The 12,556-nt window shown below is 34.4% G+C and overlaps 1 protein-coding gene across 2 annotated transcripts in view; it reads left to right on the forward strand.

Moving 5' to 3' along the window:
- The window catches only part of plxna1a (plexin A1a), a 424,291-nt gene that overhangs the window by 362,400 nt on the left and 49,335 nt on the right, over nt 1–12,556 (forward strand). Inside the window, exon 21 of one of the 2 annotated variants that reach the window (XM_017353686.4) lies at nt 7,520–7,668. In XM_017353686.4, the coding sequence (XP_017209175.2) occupies nt 7,520–7,668 (149 nt within the window). The remainder of the gene's footprint in view (nt 1–7,519; nt 7,669–12,556) is intronic. The other variant, XM_003201217.7, reaches the window with a different exon arrangement.

Below are 12,556 nucleotides of genomic sequence, written 5' to 3' on the forward strand. Positions count from 1 at the left end.
CAACATCAGAGCAAGTGAGTTTCATACATGATGTAAGTGAAACCTGTGGGACCTGCCATCAAGCTCCACATTAACATTTCTTTTTTCCCCTTGTCTTGTCACCATGGTGACACCATTCCAGTTGTTAGAATGTCCTGGTAACCGTTTGGTTTGTGGTCTTTGCTGGTATGACATTTCACGGATGAAAGTAAAAATATAATAATACAATCAATTATAATACTAAAATAAAATAAACCAACCAAACAAACAAACAAACAAACAAACAAATAAATAAATAAATAAATAAATAAATAAATAAATAAATAAATAAATAAATAAATAAATAATTAATAAAATAAAATAACATAAAATAAAATAAAATAAAAAATTAGATGGAACAAGGAATGAATATGCTATATGCACACAGACTTTTAATTTTAGCCAGCCAGTCATTGATATGACAATTTATTTTACCTCAGTATTTTCAATGGAGTTTCTGCACTCGCCTGCTGATCCTGACGGCGCTAGTGTTTACATCTTTCATCTTGTTTTACGCTTGAACAACTAAATTACATTACAACATCATTGCTGTAAAAGGAACCATATAAAATTGAAAACAGTTGCATTAAGCTTTCACCGGTTATCATTGACCCCTGAGGAATAAAGGCACTAAGCAGAAAGGAAAATTAATAAATACATTTGAATAATGGATTGGCAGATGAATTAATGAATAAATAATTTAAAAAAAGTTCAAAGATGGGTGTTTGGATGATAGATAGAAGAATTAAATAAAAGAAATAAAATAAAAAAATAAAAAAATTAACTAATAATTATAGATAAAAATAATAATGTAAGTTAAAAAGTACATTAAAATGATGGATGGATGGATGGATGGATGGATGGATGGATGGATGGATGGATGGATGGATGGATGGATGGATAAAATAATGATTATCAATCAATGAAACCTGCAGGTCCTGCTTTCAAATTCCACATTTACCATCTTTTGTTCTCTGGTCTCCATTGTATGTCCTGGTAACAGGTAGGTGTTGGTGGGCTACACTGTTCTGGCATTTGCTTTTTGTCCAGTTCCCCATTCGCCATAAAGGTCTGCAGTGCCACAGTCTGCCAGGCTCATCGAGATGCACTGGGTCTAATTGGCCATTATCTTAGCACTGTCGGCTCTCCTGGTCACAACCCTGTCAGGCGGATGAAACGTGGCGGCGTGGCTAAAGCTAGCTAACAAACACTGCTTTTCCAGTGCAAAGGGGGAAGAGAAGGCTGAATGGCAGAGAGAGGATGATGAAAGAAATGAGTGAAGGAAGCACTTGGCATTGATTAGCTGTCATGTTCTTTAAGCTGGATTCACTCTGATTGGCGACCGACCGCCTTCATTAGCCGACAACCTGAACGGTTTGTTAGCGCTACACCATTCAGGCTGTGCATCAATATTTTATTTGGATCATATGCGCTGACATTATTTACAACCTCTGCAAAATATTTATGACCTTAGCTTGGTTATTTCGAGCTCGGGCTGGGGATGGATTTGCTTGGTAATGACCTGAAGTTCTGGAACCGCTGCTTCTGTCCACCCCAATGAGGTCAACAGGGTCAGGTAATGGGCTGGAAAAGAGTGAAGCTCAGCTGTCCAAAACTGACATATTTCACAAAATTACATACAATCGTTATAAACATTTTTCTCCCCCAATAATCGTTATGAGGGAACATTGGCATTTCTTAAAATAATGCTATAAAATACAATACAAAAAATCTTGTCACCTATTGAAGCTTTAGGAACAACAATTAATAACTTGACTTTTAGTTGATAATTTTTAATGAGAAGTGGCTTATATAAAAGCCTCCAGATTATGCTTATTTTACCACAATAAAATATGATCATGCCTTGATTTTTAATCAGGATTTTTAATTTGAATAGTAAGGTCTGCCTTTTATTATTCTGTAAGACTCCCGTGAGCTTGGAGGACTGCATCCATACATCTCTGCAATGATTTATTTATAGTCATCTGGAATGGTAAAAAAAGCACTCTTGCAGGACTTCCAGAGTTCATCAAGATTCTTTGAATTCATCTTCAATGCCTCCTTCTTCATCTTACCCCAGACATGCTCAATAATGTTCATTCTGGTGACTGGGCAGGCCAATCCTGAAGCACCTTGATAATTTTTGCCCTCTCCTGTGGTTTGTAACGTAATGGACAGCACAAATACCTCAGGCTGTAGATGTTGCCATCCACTCTGCAGATCTCTCGCATTTATTTGCACTTAACATATTACTACTACTATTAAGTGCAAATAAATATAACATGGATGGATGCATAATATATAATAATACATTTTTTGTCAAATTAAAAACCAAGAAAGCTACTATTAGCAAAGACTAAATGGGCTCTATTTTAACAATCTAGATGCAAAGTCTAAAGAACATGGCGCAAGAGCTTTAAGGCCGTATCCAAATCCACTTTTGCTATTTTAGGAACGGAAAAATACACATTGCGCCGCTGCGCATGGTCTAATAGGGTTGTGCTTATTCTCTTAATGAGTTATGGGTGTGTTTTGAGCATAACGTGCATTAAACCAATCAAAGTCTAATCTCCTATTCCCTTTAAGAGACATTTGCATCACGCCATGGCACATTTGCTATTTACATGGTGGACTTTGTAAGTGGAAAAACTAAACGCTTCACTCGCGAGAAAACAGTTAAAAAGACCATCTGCAGCGCAAAGATAAAGAACGAACCTCCTCCATTCGGCCTCTACTTTCTCTTTCTCTTTTTTATGGATAAGGAAACTGTGTTGTATGCACTCCACTGAAGGCATCCATTAGCCTACATATTTAATTCTGTTTGTTTAGGGCATTTGTTTACAAATGAATAAATGAACAATAATAACGAAGTGTGGTCAAAAGCCAGAGTTATCCAAACACTCGTCTTATGCCCTATATGGTCCAAAACCTGACAGGTGGACAAATCTACTTTAAGCTTGTTTTTAATAAAACAAATATAAATATGCATATAATAAATACTACTACTACTAATAATAACATTATACAAAAGCAAGTTGTCGTGAATAAACTGAAAAAAGCCCCCGGGGATAATGAAGGCATGGAGGTAGTGTTTTTTATATTTATGTAGAAAGTAATCATTTTGTAATATTTTAATCTTTTAATTGTTTTTCATTTCAGCTTTCAGCTGGTTTATTGCGCAGTCTTTTTCAGTTCCTCAAAATAACAACACGCCAACAATGCGTCTAACCAGGGGTGTCCAAACTTGATCCTGGAGGGCCGATGTCCTAGAGAGTTAAGCTCCACCCCTAATCAAACACACCTGAACCAGGCAATCAAACTCTTACTAGGTATACTAGAAACTTCCTGGCAGGTGTGTTGAAGCAAGTTGGAGCTAAACTCAGCAGGACACTGGCCCTCCAGGACCGACTTTGGACCTCCCTGGTCTAAACACACCTCTTTTCTTTATTGTAACACCCATGAGTCCATAAAGTGGCGCAAATGGATTTACTATTTAAACAACGTGGCGCAAAATGGAAAAATTATGGTTGCGCTGGTCTGAAAATTGCAAAACATTGTGGCAAACACGTCTTGGCCCATTTTGTGCCAAGTGTAATTAGTTATTAAATTTATAAATTTTTACATTTTCATTTTGAAGTTATTAATTTTCATTAGGTATTAATTTGGATTTAAATATAAACATATAAAACAATAATATCAAATCAGTCACAACAATATGTTAAAGCTATACAATGTAATATTATAATAAAGTAATTCAAATTAAAAGTAATATTTTAATAAAATAATAATTAATGAAAGCAAATAAGTATGTACTGTATGTATGAGTGCATTTATGTGTAAATAAGTTATTTTACGACTAAGTTTTTCACAGTGCGGAGGGATTTGGGGGATAAAATCTTATACCTGCAAGTAAACGCATACAGTAATAATTTATACATAAGACTAATGTAATATCATAATAATATATAACAATTAAATTTTTAGTCAAAATAAATCCTGATAACATTTTAAGAAAGCTACTATTACCAAAAACAAAATATATAAAAATATTTTAGACATTATCTTTAACAGTTTCTTTTTAATTAGTTTTTTTGTTCAACACAAGTCTAGATTTCACAGTGCGAAGAAAGGTTTTGGGGGGACAAATTACCTATATTTAGATTTCAGGTTTAGATTATATACTTTTGTGCATAATAAAATGTCTCATAACCGAGATCTGATTTGCTTTAAGCCTTCCCTAACTGCAAATTAAAATGAGCTTTAAATAAAGTGCTTCATTGGGAAACGCATGAAAATGTGGTCAGTGGGAGCTTCTTGCAATAACAGGCGCGTGTTGGGTAAACAGAAGCAATGCAAAGTCTGTCAATCTGTTTGTTTATTCGGTTTACGACTAATTTGGTTGTGCTATTGGAAAAGAGCGGGAGGGAAGAGACGTAAGAGACACACAAAGTTCACGGGAAAAGAAAGTCAATTAATTGCATGAGTGGGTAATTAATAAAGGAGCGGAGCTTTTCATGCATAATTTCCTCCAGCTGTTGTTCCTCCGCGTCGTCCGCTGGGAGACGGATAGCAAGAAGCTCCTACTCCAAGAAGACGCCGTTTCGTCTTAAAAATACTACACAAATATTATTCAAGATGAACTGTCCGACGGGATTTTCAGTCTCCCAATGAGGAAGAAAAAAAGAGAATGTGACAGGCCTAAAGAGCTTTTAATTCAATGGTTCTTCCTCGTCAAAGTGCACTTGAAAAGCCTAACAAAGATTTCCAACATGAGGGATGGCCTTGTAATTCAATTTAGCTTCATTATTTGAAGAGGCGCGTGTCGGATTGTGAAGCGCGAAGGGGCATTACAGACAGCCCCAATGCCAGTTTCTAAAGGCTTCCTGCTGTAGTGGTCAAAACATTACGCCTCTCAGGAAAAAAACGGCAGCGGCGAGGCAAGGTCAGCTAGCAAAACATCTCCTTCAGTGCTGAAGCTGTTTGTCAAAACAAGCTGGAGAAGTTTTATACGCTGCCGATGGCTAGCTCCATTCAGAAATGATTTGGTTTTGGTTGTGAAAGCTCTCAGAGTGAAGCAATTCCAATTACGGTGATGTCCGCAACATTTCTGGGCTAATGTAAAGCAGAGAGGCGAAGCTGATATCCCCACTGAGCGCCACCACTATCTAAACCGGCGCTGGATTGCTCGCTAATTAGCCATTAGCTGTGCCTTTGTTTGTTTGTACTGCTACTCTCTCTGATGACTCAGTAAGCCTGTGCTCAGGGTAAATCACAGGTCTCTGGCTGATCCACACCCATGATGTCCTTATGCTCTGTGGTCAAACATCCAAAATCACTCCCTTTACCCTCATTCACTAGTCCCTACGTTAGTCCACTAATATAGTCCACTTGAAAGAGTGAATTAAAACGAGTAAATTTGAGCACTGAGTGTACTGACGGGATGATATTTTGTTCGATTAAATTCGTCACATGGATTTGATTTGAAACCTCTAATTTCTTAACACTTAGCGAGCCTATTAGTCTTTTAGTAGTGAAACACAGGCTGTTTCTCAATTCCAAGAATGCAAAGAACGGACGTGCGTTCTCGTGGATAACTTTCTTGTCAAGTAAACACAGGAACACAAGAGAACACAATGAGAATACAAGAACATGTCATGTGAGAAATGAGATGCTGCATTCTTCCTGATCACATGACCCTTATGTGTTTTTATAGTGAATAATTTAAATATTACAGCTTTCATACAATAATATATTTTGTGTTTATTCGTTTCAATGTTTATAACAAGCACAAAAGTCTTACAAATATGCTTTGCACAATACAAATAAAACCGATTTTAATATGAATTTCAGCAAATAAACACTCTAAATACCTTTTCATGTTAATGTTTACTTTCACCATCTCATTTAGGGAAACTCCTCGGATAAATAAGTTATATCTCTAAACTTTAGTAATAAATCTATATAAAATACTGCACTTCCCACCTCCCTTATTTAGCTGCAATGACTTCTGGGACTTCTAGAGTGCATACTGCACTCCAGAATGCGTTTGATGCATCCTTGATATATATCCTGATCTCACCAGAAAACATAAGTAAGTTACGTTTTGTCATGTTAGTGGATAGTTTGTACGAATTCGGACGAGTTCAGTTGTACTAAAATAAACGATTTGAAAAAGGAGGCGTGGCACCCAACCCCACCCCTAAACCCAAACGTCATTGGCTGATGAGCAAATCATACTAAATTGTATGAATTAGATCGTATGAATTCATACGAATCAGTTAAAACGTTATGAATTACTATGAGATTGCATTGAAATGCCATACCTGTCAACTTTTGTATCTGAAATTCCAAAAAACCAGGTGATTGGGGGTGGGCTTGAGTATCAAAGTTGAGAACTGGGGGTGGTGGGGGATGTCGAGTAGAATACGTACAGGTATTAGAAACTTTACCATGGACCGTGTTCGCCGATTGACCACGACGGCAATCGGAGATACTATACTAAATTTGACGAATGGGTGGGGGTGTTGGAGACTATACCAGGAAGTTGAAGACCAGGGATGAGACATAACATAACGGGAGGGTGGCGGGAGATGGGCGTGAAATATAGGAGCCTGTGTACATACGGGGGTGCATACAGGTATTTGTAACTGTACCATGAACTGGTTTTTGAGCGGTGACTGCGATCAGAGATGCTATACTAAAGTCGACGACTTGGTGAGATTTTTGAAGACTGTACCAAAAGGGTGAGGACTTGGAGGAGACATAACAAAACAGGAGGGAAGCAGGAGACGGGTATAAAATACAGAAGACTGCATACAGTACATGTACGTACATATGCATATTAGTAACTGTACCGTAAACCAGCAATCGGCTGAAATACTATACTAAAGTCGATGACTGGGTTGGGGTGTTGGAGACTGTAACAAAAAGGTGAGGACGGGTGGAGGACATAACAAAAAGGAAGGTGGCAGGAGTGTTGACAGGTTTGGTAAATGCCTTAAACAAGGATCTGTTATAACAGTGACATCATGCGCATGCATAATACGTGATAAGAATGTGTGATTTAAGTTATAGTTGCTTAGACTTTTATTTCAGTATGTTGATGTATTGAGTCTATTGAGTAGGAGGTGGGACTGTTTAAGTTTCTTCTCTTAAACAGAAAAGAAGATATTTTTTTAAAAATGCTGGTATTTGGCGCACTCATTGACTTCCAAAGAAATTTTTTGTCCTACTGAAGATGAAGTTGATGAGTGTTAGCAAACCAGCATTCTTCAAAATATCTTCTTTTGTATTCAACAGAAGACACTCACAAAGGTTTAAAACCATATGAGGGAGCATAAATAATGAGTGAACTAAGTAAATAAGTGAACTATCCCTTTACAGTGTGTTCAAGTTGTTTTCTGTTAATTAAACCAACTATCTAATTGTTCGTACCAGTTTTACTGTTCAAACTACAGGTAAAAAGCATGTCACTCCATTCACAAATGAATTCTTCTCACAGCTTTTGCCGAACTCCAGACTGACATCCACGAACTGACCCAGGAGCTAGATGGAGCCGGTATCCCGTTCCTGGACTACCGAACCTACGCCATGAGGGTGCTGTTCCCGGGCATCGAGGACCACCCGGTGCTCAAGGAGATGGAGGTACGGGTCAGTACATCGCCAACAGCATGGAAAAAACCCCTAGAGCAGAACTAACAACACAATCCAAAATCCCCACTAATAACACCAGAAACAACAACATCAGGCCCCTGACATACTGCTGAGATCATATAAAGCACAATAACGCTGTGATCAGCACACATAATGTATATCGTAAATTCTGTCTTTTTGACATCTCTTGCTTTTGATAAATGGGGTCGCTGGCTCTATGGGGAGTGGAAAAAAATCACCTTTTGAACCTGCAATTTGGAGTTCAATACGGTACAGATCGTGACCTCTCGTATTATAAAACCAGATGTTAATGATCTACACAAAAAAGAAAACAATACGACTGAAAACGCAGCGGTCAGCTCAATTAAATACTCCATGTTACGTCCAGCGGCCTGCGTTCGGCAGGTCACGCTGTTGGCTCGCGGACAGAACGCATGTTTATTATTTCATCTGGGGTTTGTTTTCACTGTATTTGCCCCCGAGTCCCCGGCGTAATCAAGTGCCTATGCGAACGGCTCAGGCCCTTATTGCTCTGTGTAGCTTCTCGCCCCAAAGCAACCTACAGTACAATCGGCCTCCCCGAGAGGCTGCAAATTTCATTCGGCTCAGCAGAGAAGAATTGAGGCACTTTATTAGTCTGTGTTGTCGAGGAAGAAAAAAAAAAGGCCTTTGTCAGGTTACATGGTGCATAAGGTGCTGAAGGGGACAATAACAGACGGCAGTGTGCTTCGAAGTCTGATTCTGGAGTTCTCTTGCGGATTTATTCGTTGCTTTTTTTTTGGTTTTGTTTAATTTCTTTGGATTATGGAGCTTTGGCGTTAGCCTTGAAAAGTTTTGAGTAGAGATGTTAGATTTTTTTATTACCTAGGTTTATGTTAAAGCTTGCAGAATGAGGTTTAAGTGTAAATCAAGCCTATGAAAATGATCCTCGTCACCAAACTACATTGGAAGTAAGCTATATGTTAGCTTTAAGTTATATTTAGATCTAGTAGCTGGTCTTATAGCATTACAAAGCGCATTATTCTTAGCATTATTTATTTTGTTATTGTTTCAATTTTCATTTATACAGTTGAAGTCAGAATTATTGACCCCCTGAATTATTAGCGCCCCTGTTTATTTTTTTCCCCAATTTCTGTTCTGTCCTGGGAAGACACATTTTCAACACATTTCTAAGCATAATAGTTTTAAAAACTTATTTCTAATAACTGACTTATTTTATCTTTTCCATGATGACAGTAAATAGTATTTTACTAGATATTTTTCAAGACACTTCTATACAGCTTAAAGTGACATTAAAAGGCTTAGCTAGGTTAATAAGGTGAACTAGGCAGGTTAGGGTAATTAGTCAAGTTATTGTATAACGATGGTTTGTTCTGAAGATTATTGAAAAAAAAATTAGCTTAAAGGGGCTAATAATTTTGTCCCAAAAATGTTTTTTTTTTAATTAATAACTGCTTTTATTCTACCCAAAATAAAACAAATAAGACTTTCTCCAGAAAAAATATTATCAGACATACTGTGAAAATTTCATTGCTCTGTTAAAAATCATTTGGGAAATATTCAAAAAAGAAAATAAAATCAAAAGGGGGCTAATAATTCTGACTTCAACTGTATATTTTTGTATGTGTATTTTTTTTAGGATTTTTTTATTTATTTAAACAGCCTATATCGTGCTTACCATATATGAGTACACTGCTCACAAATCGTTCTTTTAAATTATTATTTTCTATAGGAGACTATACAATATTTTTATTATATTTTTATTATATTTTTATTATATATATTTATTCTATATATATATTTATTCTATATATATATATATATATATATATATATATATATATATATACTGTAAAACTCAATAAAGTTAGGGTAACTCAAACCGTTTGAGGAAACCGATTGCAGAAATCCATTTAAGTACATAAACTAATCCTAATGAGTACTGTGAACTTAATCCATTTGAGTAAACTAATATATATTGAGTACTGTAAACTTACTCCATTTAAGTTGAAGTAATGAGGTATTTAATTAACTCATTACCTTCAATGCTGAGTTCAAAATGAGTAGTCTTTTCAAATGAGTAGAATTAGCTTTCAGTAAATTTTGAGTTAACTAAATTCATTTCATTTGATAAAGTTAACTGTTGTTTTTTACAGTGTATAATGAATTTTTGTGGAATAATTTTGAGGAGTATCTTAGCTAAAAAGTTAAAAAAGTAATACCTTTTTAACTTTTATTTAATGCTTACAATGCACATCTAATTTGACCCACTTACTTGGTAAGCAAAGCAAGATTTTCTAAAAGACATAAATTATTACTTTACAAACTATATTATGAACAAATGATATGAACACTTTGATAACATTATTATTATTATTATTATTTGTATTATTATTTTATCACAATAATATTAGTGAAATTCATTTGGAATCTGAATAGTTATAAATTAAATAAATATGCAAGTAAATATATAGACTAAATGAAGGGCCATAAATCTGCGGATTTCTGTGCGCACAGATTCTGTTTGGGCTTAAGTCCCAAGAAAGTAGTCCAAATTTATATGTTAGGGAAAAATATAAAACAAAAATTGTTAAAAAAAAATAAAAATCGAGAGAATCAAAAAAAATTTATATATATATATATATATATATATATATATATATATATATATAAAATGATATTAAAATTTTGTAGTTTGTAATTTTTTAAAAATATTTTCTTGAATTTAAAATAAAATAAAGAAAATAAAATAAAGACAAATAAATAACTATATTTTACTAAAAGAAAGAAAGAAACAAAAGAAATAAGTAAAAATAAATAAACAAATATAAATAAATAAATAATAAATAAATAAATAAATAATAAATAAATAAATACATTTAAGCAAACAAATAAATAAAAAATATATAAATAAATAAAAATAAATAAATAAATAAATAAATAAATAAATAAATAAAAATAAGCAAACAAGTGAATTAATTTAATTTAATTTAATTTAATTTAATTTAATTTAATTTAATTTAATTTAATTTAATTTAATTTAATTTAATTTAATTTAATTTAATTTAATTTAATTTAATTTAATTTAATTTAAATATGTCATCAGTAGCCATTCACAGTAGCTTGTCAGGACTGGGTAAAACATGTTTAATATGTGTTGCTTTTGTCATGTTACTATAAACATGCAGTTTCAGAAAACTGTACAGGTAAGATATGTGAGAGAGCGGGGCAGATAAAAAGTGACAGGTGCCGTCCTGCGCGTCAGGGAAGGACACGTCAGTATCTTTCACTCCAGGACGCCGAGGTCACGTCTGCTTTCCTGCTGTCCTCTTTCTCTCTGTCCTTCTTCAGCTCAACCTCGGCCTCGCTCTGCATCTCCTTCTGTTGTGTTCAGAGCTGCAAACATCTCACATTCCCTTTGATGTCAATCAGAGAGCTGAAACGGCCCTCATGCGGACCAATGCCTGAATGCTGTTTACTTTACTAATGGGGTTTGACGTTGCATTTCAGAGAGAGAGAATATGTCAGTCAAACACATTTAAAACAACGATGATTTCAGAAATGACCTTATTTACTTTCTTTAAAAAAAAATAAAGTAAAAAGAGAGCCTGTATAAATAAAGTAGTACTTCACAACTATTTGAAATGTATTTTGTGTATAGTGTGCATGCGAAGGGATGAAATTTAGACATACGCCATTTTTCATTATCACATGACATGCACTGCTTTAGTCTCATTCATAAATTCTCTTGCATGACCTTATGGGATAGGGAAGTGTCCATTGGATGTGCAAGCGAAGTTGTAGATCATGAAGGTACTTCTTGCCCCCTTTTTTTTTTTTTTTTTTTTTTATTTCCCCAAATACTTTGAAAGCGGACATACTACTTGTCTCACATACTGTTTTTCACATATTATATAGTATTGAAGTATGTGATTCCAGTCACATCCAAAGTCTTGTCCGCACAGTTGATCACTTGATGTAATAAAATAAATCTTAGCAATCATGTCTTTCCCTGCAGTAAAATCAAATCTGTTTATTTTTAGGGTGAAATATGTTATGTTAATGAAATGTAAAGTTTGTGTGAACCAGATGTTGCTGAGACGTTTTTCATTATGTTGATACTGAATATTGAGTAGTGGGTGGGGATTTGTTTTTGCACAGTCCCTCGTAGAAAACGAAGGGTAGTTTTAAGCCAATCAACTGCTGTTGCAATGCAGCTTTTGCCATCAAAGAAATGAATAGCATATTAACAAATATTATATAATTTAGATTAATAGTTTAAATTGTAATATACCCACTTACAACAATATTGTTTTTTTTTGTATTTTTGATCAAATGAATGCAGCCTTCTTTCATTAAAAACATTTTTGTTTATTCTTTTTATTAAATCATAATTTTGTTTTTGTTTTGTTTTTCCATTTTATTACTTTTTTGTTTTATTTTTTTAAAAGCAACCCTAAACTTTTGTTTTCTATATTTTTGATCAAATAAATGCAGCCTTGGTGAGCAGAAGAGACTTCTTTTATAAAAACGTTTTTGTTTGTTGTTTTTTTATGAATTTTTTTAAACAACCCCAAACTTATGTTTTCTGTATTTTTGGTCAAATGAATGCAGCCTTGGCGAGCAGAAGAGGCTTATTTTGTTAAAAGCATTTTTGTTTATTATTTTTATTAAATCATTATTTTATGTTGTTTTGTTTTGTTTTGTTTTGTTTTGTTTTGTTTTGTTTTGTTTTGTTTTGTTTTGTTTTGTTTTGTTTTGTTTTGTTTTGTTTTGTTTTGTTTTGTTTCGTTTTGTTTTGTTTTGTTTTGTTTTGTTTCGTTTTTAAACATCAACCCTAAACTTGTGTCTACAAATTCATGTAGATTAATGTTCTCCTGTGTCA

Source organism: Danio rerio, chromosome 23 (assembly GCF_049306965.1).
Source record: "Danio rerio strain Tuebingen ecotype United States chromosome 23, GRCz12tu, whole genome shotgun sequence".
NCBI classification, from domain to species: domain Eukaryota; kingdom Metazoa; phylum Chordata; class Actinopteri; order Cypriniformes; family Danionidae; genus Danio; species Danio rerio.